General features: G+C 41.9%; 1 protein-coding gene across 1 annotated transcript in view; it reads right to left on the bottom strand.

The window, feature by feature from the left end:
• Nucleotides 1–12883, bottom strand: part of THBS4 (thrombospondin 4) — a 40075-nt gene that overhangs the window by 13108 nt on the left and 14084 nt on the right. Inside the window, exons 5-10 of the mRNA XM_040089761.2 lie at nucleotides 10363–10445; nucleotides 9727–9778; nucleotides 8215–8387; nucleotides 4919–5056; nucleotides 4149–4226; nucleotides 765–917 (exon numbers count right to left, since the gene is read on the bottom strand). Coding sequence (XP_039945695.2) covers nucleotides 765–917; nucleotides 4149–4226; nucleotides 4919–5056; nucleotides 8215–8387; nucleotides 9727–9778; nucleotides 10363–10445 — 677 coding nt within the window. The remainder of the gene's footprint in view (nucleotides 1–764; nucleotides 918–4148; nucleotides 4227–4918; nucleotides 5057–8214; nucleotides 8388–9726; nucleotides 9779–10362; nucleotides 10446–12883) is intronic.

Here is a 12883-nt window from a genome sequence, read left to right as displayed (position 1 = left end):
ACATAGGCAAAGAACTGCGTGTCAAAATTTGTCCTTCCCTTAAAACCTGGACTTGCCTATTGTAAGTATTTAGGCATCTTCCCATTACAGCATGGACTTAAAAGATCCTAGATTATTTGTCTTTGGAACAGATGTACTTGAAAATGAGACCAAAGCAAGTGCCAGCAAAAGCATGCACTGTATCCAAATTTAGGACACAGGATTAGTCTCTTGTTTTCCGTTGCAAAATGGAAAAACTAGTATACTTCAGTATACTCTTAGTATAGGTTCATCTGTTTCTATGCTACTTGTGTTCCTCTGATTCCATAGCTGGTAAGCGCGGTACAGCCTCCCTGTGCCTGGAATCTGTCATGTCACTTTAAAACACATCGTCTCTATCAGCCAGCAAATACAGGCATGTTGGCTATGCAGACAGGATCCTTACTCACAGCTATGTAGCTGAGCACCAGGACAGGAATTTGTCCTTGTGGTGTTTGTAGGGTGGCACTGCACAGTCTTTTCTGAGGAGACTACAGAACGTCTACAAAAGTGATTCCTAAAGATCTAATTACGCAGACACAGCACATATGACACATGAATATGGCAGCTTTACAGACATGTGGCAAGAGCAAAACAATTGCAAGCCAGTTTTCACAGCTGGTCTTGGCCAGTTTGCCACAACTGGTAAAACATCCGACTGTATAAAATGACCGCAAAGCCTTTCGCATCTCCAGCCTAAAAAGGGCTGGATTTCACTGTAAAAATGCGTGAATTAATGAACTCACAATACATGTCACCTCTCCTCTCCTCTCCTCAATACAACGGGCATGGATGCTGCACGGATTAAGGGCTCGATTCCTACAGCTCTGTTCTGCTTGACATCCCCTGGTTTGGTCTCCTGTATATCCTGGTTTGCACTGGCCACAGTGGTAAGACCCCTGTAAGAACAAAAAGTCACCAGCCAGCCTTTTAATGGTACTTTTTTCCTTTTTAAAGTAAGCAAAAGAGCAAGATTCAGGTCATATTTTTTCTGCTGCGCAAGTGTAGTTTTTCATCCACTGAGCCCTCTTGTACTGTGAACAAACTTTATTTTCTACAGGAAAATGATATTTGGCTCCCAGAGTGCATGCTGGAAAACTTACTCAACTCTTGCCTGTTTAGACCAGTGGTTTTTTAAGACAGAGAAAAGTCATGTAGCAGCAAAAGCTTCTTCATGATGCCTTGTCCTTGCCAGCATCACCCTGTGCTGCTTCCAGGAGGCTGAAACTTTGTGCAAAACTCTAACCAGCAGCTCATTAATCAGGCTGGATGATCTTATTTCACTGTAAAGCACACCTATCAGTTTATCTAAAGGCAACTGGACACAATTTTAATTGGAGATAAGAAAGTTCATCATGTCTTTGTCCTGTTTTATTTTTTAAGCTAAAATGTTATTAAGCCAATTTGATCCAAATTGTTTTCTTCAGAAAAAGATTCAGTATCTGAAGGCACAGCCATCCTCATTTACACTGCAATAAGAGCATCCATGTAAGTTTTTGCTATAGTTTACCATGACACATGCATATGTACTTCATATGTATTACTCTCTTGTGTAAACGAACACAAAGGAGCTAAGCAAAGGAATCTCATTATGTGCTGGGCCAATCACCATATGAGATATAAATAGATAAATGCTGATAAGGTGAGGTCTTCTTTAGGCATCCAGTGTGTTCTTTGTCTCATTTTTTGTAGATCTGTAACTTAAGACATAGAAGTTAATTGAGAACAATCTTTTTATCTTATGGAGAATAATTATTTTTTGACATGTCAAGGGACAGCAACTGGCAGATCTCTCACAGACATGTGCATCTAACCATTGGTGAAATGGGGGTGCTTCATACAACTTCACTCTTCATGTACAAAGTCTGTTGGGAGAACTGTCAGGACTGTCGTAGTCCACCATCAAAGAGAAATCTACTTACTGCTCAGATGGGCCTTATTTTTTTTTTTCCCTGTTCTTAACTTTGCAACAAATTTTAACTCTCTTCTGTCTGCATACTTTCAGGATGAAGCTGAAAATAAACAGATGACTGAAGAGTAAGATAATCCCTGGCCATGAAAATGGTATGGCTTATTTAAAACACACCAGCCTGTGCACTTTATCCTAATGGATGCCAGGGAAGTATCCTCTGGAATCTGCTGAATTTGCTTGGTATATTTTGTCCTATATCAAGCTCTGGTATGCATTAAAATAGCCTCTAAGGCAGCACTTCCAGACCAGACTGTTTCTGAGGAGATACAGGATTAGAAACCCCACTGCCCTCTTTTGACAGATGGCAGGACTCTTGGTGCCTGCCCTCTGCAGACAGGTCCTGATGGCTTCCCAAAGAGGCTGCGTGTCTAATCAGGCAGCAAGATACACAATGTGACAGTAAATGTTCTAGATATTAAAAAACAAACCAATAAAAAAAAACACCAAACCCACCATACTGAACCATGAAAGCAGCCCTAAGAAAACAAGCTTATTCTCAAAGAAAGCTAACACTGAACACAGATTATAACCTCAACAGTACCTTGCTGCAGAAAGGATCACCTTTACACATGAAAGATACTTTTAACCTTTCTCCTACTGTGGGATGTACAGGACAACCAGGGGATCAGGTCTGGCCAGCACAGATTTATGAAAGGCATGTCCTGCTTGTTCTGTAACGGGGTGATCTGCTCAGTGGTTGAACCCCTGACACCATTTCCCACAGCAATCCCCTGGGGAAACTGGCAGCCGATGGCTTGGGCAGATGCCCAACTGTTCACTGGGTGAAAAACTGCTGGATGCTGGGCCCAGAGAGCTTGGTGAGTGCAGTTACATCCAGCTGGTGGCTGGTCACAGATGCTGCTCCCAAAGGCAGCTCCACAGGCTGGGGCAGAGTGGCTGGAAAGGACCTGGGGGTGCTGGTGACAGTGACTGGACACGAGCCAGGGTGTGCCCAGGGGGCCAAGAAGGGCAATGGCATCCTGGCCTGGATCAGCAATGGTGTGGCCAGCAGGAGCAGGGCAGGGATTGTCCTCCTGTGCTGGGCACTGGTGAGGCCACACCTCGAGGGCTGTGTCCAGTTTTGGGCTCTTCACTACTACAGGAGGGTCATTCTGGTGTTGGAGTGAGTCCAGAGAAGGGCAGTGGAGGTGGTGAAGGGTCTGGAGCTCAAGTACTGTGAGAGTGGCCAAGGGAGCTGGGGTGTTTAGCCTGGAGAAAAGGAGGACCTTGCCACTCTGCAAGTACTAGAAAGGATGTTACAGGTAGGTAGCGTTCAGGTTTTCTCCCAAGTAAGAAGTGACATTAAGAAGAAATGGCCTCAGATCCTCAGGGCCTCTCAGGACAGGGGAGATTAAGACTTAATATTAGCAAGAATATGTTTACACAAATGATTGTGAAGCATTGAAACAGGCTGCCCAGGGAAGTAGTGGACTCACTATCCTTGAAAGTGTTCAAAATAGGTGTGGATGTGGCAGTTGGGAAAACGGTGTAGTGGTGGGATTGTTAGTGCTGTGTTAAGAGTTGGACTTGGCCTTAAGGGTCTTTTCTATCATGATTCTATGATCATGTGATTCTATGTCCAACTTGCTTCACAGCACTAAAGTGGTTGTATGCCCTTTTTACTGGATCCTAACATCTTTCAGTCCATTTTCACTTCTCCTATGCTTGCTCTCCTGGGTTTAATATCTATGGGCATTAACAGTCTTGTATCAATTGCAGCTCTCTTTGTTTCCATTTATTTAGAGGGATTGTTGTTACTGTATGCATAACTCCGATAAAGAGAACACCCAGGGGAATGGCTGGTCGCAGCAGTTTTCACAAGGCAAGAGATATGGGAAGCAGAGGTTTCATCTTCCAAAGGAGATGTCTTGCAATAACATACCCATAAAAACACATCACTGGATAGTGTGGAGAGAAGAACTTTTGCTCTTTAGAGAAAGTGAAAAGGGTACAATTCAGGTGGATGTGTTCTAGACAAATCAGGTACTGATTTTTTTTATTATTGGCTAGGAAAAGTGGAAAGACTTCTTTGATTTATAAGAAAACAAAAAAATTGTATTATTAATTGCTCTTTCATCAGACCCATAAATCCAATCCCAGCCTCATGGAATGTTGAAACAATTGATTTTTTTAAAAGCATAAATGAAAAGACACTTACCAAAGTGTTTATGCAATGGGAATTCGGAACACAGAGCCCAAGTCCTCCATTCTGACATTCATCAATATCTAAGCAGACCTAACAATAAACCAAATCCAAAAATAATAAAAATAATGTCAATTTATTGAGATGGAAGACTGAAGAAACAACACCACAGTTTAAGATTAGAAAAGAGATGTAGCCCCTCCTGAAACTGCTCTCAGAATGTCACAGACGTATCCATAGGCTAACTTTCTAAACCCTGAAGAAACAGAAAATTTCAACTGGTCTGGTTCACCCAGAAGAGTTTACACAAAACCTGGGTTCCTATTCTAGGGTGTTTACAGAAATACGCAAAAAAACCCAAACCAAACAACCCCCCCCAAAACAACAACAACAAAACAAACAAACAAAACAACCCCCCAAACAAACAAACAAAACCACCGCCCCCCCCCCCCCCCAAAAAAAAAAACAGTGTAACAGGCCTTTTTAGTAATTTTCTTCTTAGTTCAAAGCCAGTTTACAGAAATCAACTGATCCCCCTGAAGCTGATCAGAGATTCTTACAAATATAATGACATTTTTTCTTGTCTCTATGCCAGTCAAGAGTATTAGATTGTTAATACTCCCATTAAACACAATTCAGATCTAGCCGAAACACTCTGAGCTCTGCCTGACAGCATAAGGCAGTTATGGAACTACTGAAAAATAAATACAATGTAATACAGACGCACTGCTAATATAAAACCAGCACCTCGCAATGGAAGTTGTCATGGAGGTGCTACCACTCACCTGCTTATTGCTCTTGGCGTAGCTGAGTCCTATCCCTTGCACGGTTTGTCCCGTATATCCTGGAGGACAGGTCTCACATCGGAAACCTGGAGCAGTGTTCACACATCGCACGCCAGGGAAGCAAGGGTTGTAACGACACTGCAAAGGAAAAACAAACCAAGCACACGTTTGTGCTTCAGTAACATCCAGGCTCTGACTGTGTGTACAGACCTCTCACCAAAGGCAATGCTACATGCAAACAGGTAATGTCTCCTGTTCAGAGAGGACTTAGAGAGGAAAATGTCTCTGCAGGTACTTCTGATCTCAGGAAGTCTTCAGCTAAATTTAACTAACATTTGCAACCTTCCATTACAGCCTGTAGTTGATGTCCTAAACTCTCATCCTGAATCCTTCCTTTAGCTGGGCGGATTCAGACCCCTTGGAGGCTGAAAGGTTCCTGGAAGGAACTGTCAGACCACAATATCAGGAAAACCACATAAATCCAAGCCTCTGCACAACTCTTCTAATGAGTTTTGTACACACAGCAGTGGCAGCAGCATTTTCTTTCATTTATATTTGGACAAATCTTACAGCCAGAAGGAATCCAAACAAGCCAGATAAGCAGGGATGTGTCAGTGGCTTCCACACATTTCTAGACAGGAGGCCCACGGACAATCCTTGGAACTTCTCCCAAAATATCACACGTCCACAGAATCACCCTTGGCCTGAAGGCAGCATTCACTTCATTGCCTCATGCAGTTATACAAAACAGCTGTGACTGATTTCACTGGGTGCCAGTTTGGGAAACACATCCTGCATTGCTGCCTTTCTGACATCAATACTAGCTGCTAAGCAATGTTTATAAGAGTACCAAAAGCATCAACATGCCATCCTGCTGCCCAGGGCTCAAAGACAACAATAAATGAGAAACGTGAGCAGGAAACATTAAAGAGTTTTTTAAAAATGCCTTTTTTCTCCATCCATCACTAAGAGAAAAGCATCTGCAAGATGAATGGAGAACAAACCTGACAATATCTACCTACAAATGTCATACAAGTTTTAACCAAACACACACACATGGGAGCACGAAAAGGTATGTTTAATATCAAAGTGCGTTTGACAGAAAGATTTGTTAATAGTATGTCAACCAGTAATATAAGGAAAACGTCAAACCTAGGACAGACATTTTGTGCCTCCTTATTTTGCTGTGGATTCTTTATTGTAGGCAGCAGAGGGCACCCAAATTACAGCACACAGAGCAGAGCTGCAGCTCCCCAGATAATGTGCATGAGAATACCAAAGCAATGTCTTCAAACTGGTAACAAATTAGGGAGCATACTGCAGAGATGCTAACAACCACAGGAAAGATTATGGCAGCTCTTAGTGAGGAATCTTCCAGATTTGTCTTTACCAGAATTTGTACAACGACTTCTTTTAAAATGCCTATTATTAACAAGTACAGAAATAGTTCATTCACAAAAGGCTTTTAAAAAAATAATAAAAAAAATAAAATAAAAAAACAAACCAAAACCACCCAAAAAACTTTCCTGCATATCAGCTAACTCAGGAAAACAAGTAATATGACACATCCCCTCTCATTAGACAATTCAAAATTATTGCCATTTATTGCTTCTTTATTTCTCCCTGTGCAAATCTGAGTAAAAATCCAGCCGATGAAGTAGGTATTTGCTGGTGAATAAAACTGCACCTGACAAGGTGGCATTTTAATGGCAGTCTCCACATAAAGATGTCATCATAAGCAAGACTGTATTTCTATGACACAATTTTGGCAAAAATTCCTTGCTGTTTCTAATGGGAAAGCAGATCTGTCATGTGGAGTGGTGGCAGGAAGATGAAGGTGAATGAATCTCCAGTGATTAGAGCCTGACTGCTAACAGACAATATCAAGATATCATAAACCAGTCTCTCTTTCTTTTTCCACCACTGCTGTAATGGGTAGCGTTGCTCCTGTCCTGAAAATGGCCGGGAGGAGATTATTGCCATGCTTTGCCTCAGGCTGAAAATAGCTCAGGAGGTGAAACCCATCCGTATTGGCACCTAGGCTGGCTTGAGCCTCACACCACACCCGTCTGTAGCATGAAACATGTACCACAGCTGTCTTGGATCCATCATTTGCATTCACATTTCAGAGCTTCACCTCCATTTTTTGTGCCTTCTGTTGCAGCAGACACAGCTCACGCCAGGCAAAAAAAAGAGACATTGCCAACACCTCAGGAAACCGCCACACTCAGCTCACTTTCTCTCCCCAGCGTTTTTCACGGGCAGGTGTAAGGCACATCACACCCTCACCTGGTGGTCTACAGGAGGGAGTAAATCAAAGAGCAGTCAAAGCACATTTCCTGCTGGCTAGGAAGGAGAAAAGGGGAATTGCTTTTGCTGTTTTACATTATTAAACAGGTAAGTGGTAGTACTGTGTTATCCACAGGCGCAGTTTATGACCTAATTCTGCTGGTTCTTTGGTCTGCTACAACCCGGTGATTTTCCACAAAAAATACTAAAGAGTAATGGTAAAAATCGTCCCACAGAAAAAACACAGTGAACCTGTAAGTGGTTTTGTTGTTTCTGTTCCGAATGTCACATTCCAATTAACACAGGTTTTCTTTTATCATTTAATATATTGTAAATTTATTAATTCAGTCCTTAATACAAGCAAGCTCTGAATTTCTAACAAACAGCACAACAAAATAGCTAGATATAAGTCAACATTACTGGATTTTAACGCGAACACAGAGAAACAAAAGGAACAATGACAATGATTGTTTATTTTCTTTCATAGACCTTTAAGGTAAGGATGCAAACATGACTCCAGTTTGGGTTGAAGAGAAGACTTTGGTCTCCAAGGCTGGTTCAGGAGCACCAAACAACGCCCATATTAAAACAAAAACAAAAACCCCATATTAAAAAACAAACCAAAACCAAAACAAAACAAAACCACAAAACAACAACAATAAACCTCCTGCAGCCTATACCAGAAGCTACAGCATCTTCCTTTGGAACAGATATGACCAATGTCAAAAGTTTGGTTTGGTTGGGTTTAGGTTCTGGTGTTTTTTCCCACACATTAAGCTCCTTTAAGTGACTTCTCAACTCACCATTTCAAGTTTTCACACACATAACCTCCATAAAGTTGAAGAAACAGCGAAACAGGGATATAAAATTAAATCAGAATGAATTAATATTCACTGTGCAAGCAGTCAGTAAATGCTGAAGACAGCAAGTATTAGCAACCCATTGATATGTATGAAACAGTTGCTTTTTAGCTTTCCTTTTTAATTCAGTGAAAGTCACTATTTTACCTCATCAATATCTGAGCACGTAACTCCATTTCCCGTGAGTCCTTCAGGGCAAGGCCCACACTGAAATCCTTCTGCTGTCTCCATGCACCTCACTCCCCTGAAGCAGGAATTAACTTCACATTTCGGTTTAGTGCGCCTAGGAAGCTGAGTTGGAAAACTCACAGTGCCTAAACCTTTAATGCAGAAAGAACAACAGTTTCAGTGATTGAAAGAAATGTTCATCATGGCTCTCAGCTGGCAAGCATCGTGAAGAAACTCCCAAAACGCTTCATGTCCCTGCACTGTGCTGCTGCCAGCTGTGCTGTGGCTGAAAAGACTCCCTGAAAAGACTGGGAATGGCCCAGGAACTTACTGTGTCTCCAGCAAGGGGAAATTGAGGCTGTTCTTTTAGGTCCATGTGCTTCTCCTGCCTACATATGGGAGACTTCCTCCTAGGTTAGTCCTAAAACATCTGCTGCTGGCCAGGGAAGAAAACTCTGAAAGCCTGTGACCTCACACCAAGAGACTCGAGTATAAGAGTACAAATACAGGGCATTTCTCTGGCTAAACTGGCAACACTATAATTTCATGAGAAGAACAATGTTCTGGTTTCATAACAGCATCTCTGACAGTCTACAAATAAGAAAAATTAAGAAGGAGCAACTGGCAGCTCACAAACACAGCAGGACCATGCAAGTACACAGGTTTAGGTGCACAGAGACCAGACAAAGACAAGTCTGTCTGAGACTCAGGCAGGTACGGAACCTTGGTACAAATGCCTGTAGGAATTGGACTCTTCCTTTGGCACTTACACATAAAGGTGACCCTGCCTAGAGCTCCACTTGATTTTAGATGAGGCTGACAGACTGGGAGAAGAAATCAACTAAAAGGCCTGATGAGTTTAAGACCTTCTATCTCACACAGTAAGGAAGTATAATGGTTTTTATACTGACTGCACTTGTGTACTGATTGTCAGTTGTGCGTGATGCAGGAGGGCCATGCAGTAGCATTTGGAAATGTATGCATTTTTTTCATTTAGAGAAAAGATGAAGACCACCTTTTGGGTCTTACTGCTGATAACTAGTGACTGCCGAGTCAGAATCAGACAAACTTCAGGCGGACTACATAGGATCTTCCTCAGACTGATAATACCAGCCAGAGCAGAACATGATTCCTCCCTTGTCCTTCTAGGAAGACTGTACACGAGATAGCTGGGAGACAGTGTCTCCCTCCACAGGAACATGTGGCCCAGCTTTGTGGCAGAGTGAGAACTGACAGTACAGCCTGAGTGGTACTGCTTGGTTTAGTGGCATTTTTTTCCCCCAGTAGGTGATTGTTGGGTCTGTGGAAGCTTTTTCTCTAATGAAAAACTGTTTTAAACTTGTGTCCAAATACAAATACCACTAGAACTTTGGACACAGTATTTTTTAAAAAGTACTCTTTAGAAACCACATAAATCTAACAGGATCAATTTTAGTTTTAAAACAAGTCTCCTATCTCTTCTAGATTACCAGCAATAACAAGAATACTCACCACATGCTTGGCACTCAGCTATGGTATTTCTCAGAAAAGTTGTTTCTTTGACCTTGAGAATATAGAAAATAAATATTACTTAGGTACAGATAGTTCCAGTTTGCTGAGAGAAGAACCATTAGACTCCAAGATGCTATTCAAACCATGCAACACAGGTAATCAGTCTTAAATGAGATGTTCTTTGTACTCCATAAAATTAAGGATATGGTTAATGGATGTACTTAGGTTCAGCCTTCATCAACAGGACCTTTAAAGGTCCAAAGGTCCTTGTTTGACCAATGTAATGTGCCAACAGCAATTCCAGTTCTGACATCCACCAGCAAGTGAAACAAACGCAATTTCAGTTCCATGCAACAGACCCACAAATATCTAATAGTGGGCTAGGATGGCTACTCCCTCACCAGACACTAAATTTTCTGAATCTGAATAAGCAAGCCCCATACACTCTCGCATTCAATGACCCTCCCTTGCAAGCACAGGCAGGGTACCAGGACCTATATCGTTATTTCTTCTTGATTGTGTCATGCCTTCAACACAATATGTTTACACAGGAATTTATTGCTTACCTGAAGTCTGTGCTGACTCTATCAAAGGGTAAAAATTGGGATATTTCACACCAAAACCTCTATATAGTACCTGTTGTCTAAGAAGGTCTTTCACGTCTCCCAGTATTTGGTTCATCTGCATCATTTGACCCATCAGCTGCCTATTAAAATCACCTGCAGGGGAACAGCAATGCAAAAGACTGCACAACATAACTCTTCTTTGTTTGTCACGGTAATTTCTGATAAAGAGAGGGCAGACACTACTGTTATGCAAGCCCTGTAGAAACCATCAGAGCAAACACAGCATTTATCTCAAATTTTATAGTGTGATTTTCATGAACTCAAGGCTTTTCTGGACTGAACTCATATAGAACAGAAATGGGCAAAGTAGAAAACTCTCCACAGAGAGAAAAATAAGATCACGATCATGCTACCATTACTTCAGTGTCAAGGCTCTCCTAGGCTACTAACACCCCCAGGGCTTCTGGGTCCCCCCCAGGCCCGAGACCAGCAACCATAAGAGTAACCTCAGGGTTTCTGAACTGTGTATTTGTGATAACCTGCTTGGGGCAGGAGGGCAAGGTGAGGCCATGAAGCATATGTGCATGCAATGGGAAGACACCCTGTGTGAGTGCATTCCATGTCATAGAATCAGAATCATAGTACCATCAATGTTGGAAGAGACCTTTAAGATTATGCAGTCTAACCATCTACCCAACGCTACTGACCCCTAAACCACTAAACCATCACCTTAGCACCAGATCCAGACACCACCTGAACACCTCCAGGTAATTCCACCATCTCCCTGGGCAACCTATTTCAATGGCTGACCACTCTAATAATGAAAAAATATTTCTAATATCTAAGCTGAACCTCCCCTGTCTCAGTTTAAGGCCATTTCGTGTTGTCCTACTGCAGGCACAGCACAAGAGATGGTGCCCACCTGGCTATAACCTCCTTTCAGGTGGTTGTAGAAAGCAATGAAGTCCCCCTGAGCCTCCTCTTCTTGAGACTGAACAAACCAGCTCCCTCAGCTGTTCCCCATACAACACATTTTCTAGTCCTTTCACTAGCCTTGTTGCCCTTCACTGGACACACTTCAGCACCTCGATCTCAGTTTTAAAGTGAGAGGCCCAAAACTGAGCAAGGATTTGAGGTGCGGCCTCGGTGTGGCTCACCAATCCCGAGTACAGGGGTTTGGTTACTTCCCTGGTCCTGCTGGCACAGCACAGTCGTAAGCACAACTGATTCATACATATTTTTCAAAGTGAAGTTACCCAGCTTTCTAAGCAAGCTCACTGTGAAGCTCTGAGGAGACATCAACCGTGCCTGCTCTGACAAAACAGTGTTTTTAGTAACCGCAGTAATCACCTGGCTTTTCTTCTCAAAGGCAGTTCATCACATTGTACACCAGTTTCATGGCTGCATTTGCTTCTGACAGGTGCAGAATTGTATGGACTCACAAAACATCTACTCAACGCACTATGAACTCAGACCAAAAGTCAGTCCTCAATACTAAGTAACAAATTAAAGACCTTTAAGACAAGACCAAAAATTACATCTGTAATCTAAGAGAAGGACCAGATCGAGCCCAAGATCTCCACAGGAGATTTTAATCTCTTGGATGAAACACTGTTTTTGAGCCAGTGACAGAGAAGAAGCAGAGAGCATGTTTAGCACAGCAGCTTACAGTTGCTTCTGTTTCCAACTTACTTCTGAATTTGTACCTCTCAAGCAGAAGATATTTGTTTATTTCTCTAAGTCTGTATCTAAAAACAAACTTCACAGATACATGCTCTTCCACAGTCTAGGCAGGCAGGATATTTTGATATTATGCCTGATAGCTTCAGGGAGGTTTATTCACATGTTATTTTTGTGAGTACTGAAAGCTTATATGAAAAATGCTTCTCTTAATGTTTACCTCATTGTTTTGTTCTTCAAAGCATGTCTAACTGTTTCCAAACATTCTAGTGGGAACTGCCCAACTCCTCACATACTATGGTTTCTTCACTTCCTATTTTCTCATCAAAATACTGAAAAAGCTTTACGAGTCACCTGTTCCAGAGCCTGCCTCTGTTCTAGTCCTAGCCTTGCCATATTTCTATTTGGGTGACAACAGCAGGACATAATATCACGGGTATTTCAGAATCCCATAGTGGAACCTGGCACACAGGCTGTCAGGCCAGATGTTGGGGTCTTTTCTTGTTTTTAAAACAAAGACTTATTTAGGCATTATTGATTAAAATCTGCAAAAAATTCTCAAAGCTTCAGATGGTGTTTGTTGGCTAGCACCTAAATCAAAACCAAATCTATTCTGTAGTTAAGTTTTGCAGACTGCTGAACATTAAGGTGGACTAAACAGGTTAAACTGTCATGAACTACATGTGTGTAAATTTAGACAGCAGAGTAGAAAAAGCGGAATACACCTGGGTTTGTTTTGTTTTGTTTTGTTTTTTCTCTTCCATTAAAAGGAATTCCAACAGCAGGCCCCACTTGCAGCAGAATAACCAGTGTTTAGAGATAAATACTCAGAGGCCTTTAAGGAAACTGTCAGTCCATAATATAGTGAATCCAGGAGAAAGCAGATAAACGAAAAGTTACCAGCCTGAAGC

The sequence above is a fragment of the Hirundo rustica genome, chromosome Z, assembly GCF_015227805.2.
Source record: "Hirundo rustica isolate bHirRus1 chromosome Z, bHirRus1.pri.v3, whole genome shotgun sequence".
NCBI classification, from domain to species: domain Eukaryota; kingdom Metazoa; phylum Chordata; class Aves; order Passeriformes; family Hirundinidae; genus Hirundo; species Hirundo rustica.
Note: the sequence above shows the minus strand (reverse complement) of the source record. Positions and strands in the feature narration are given on the sequence as shown.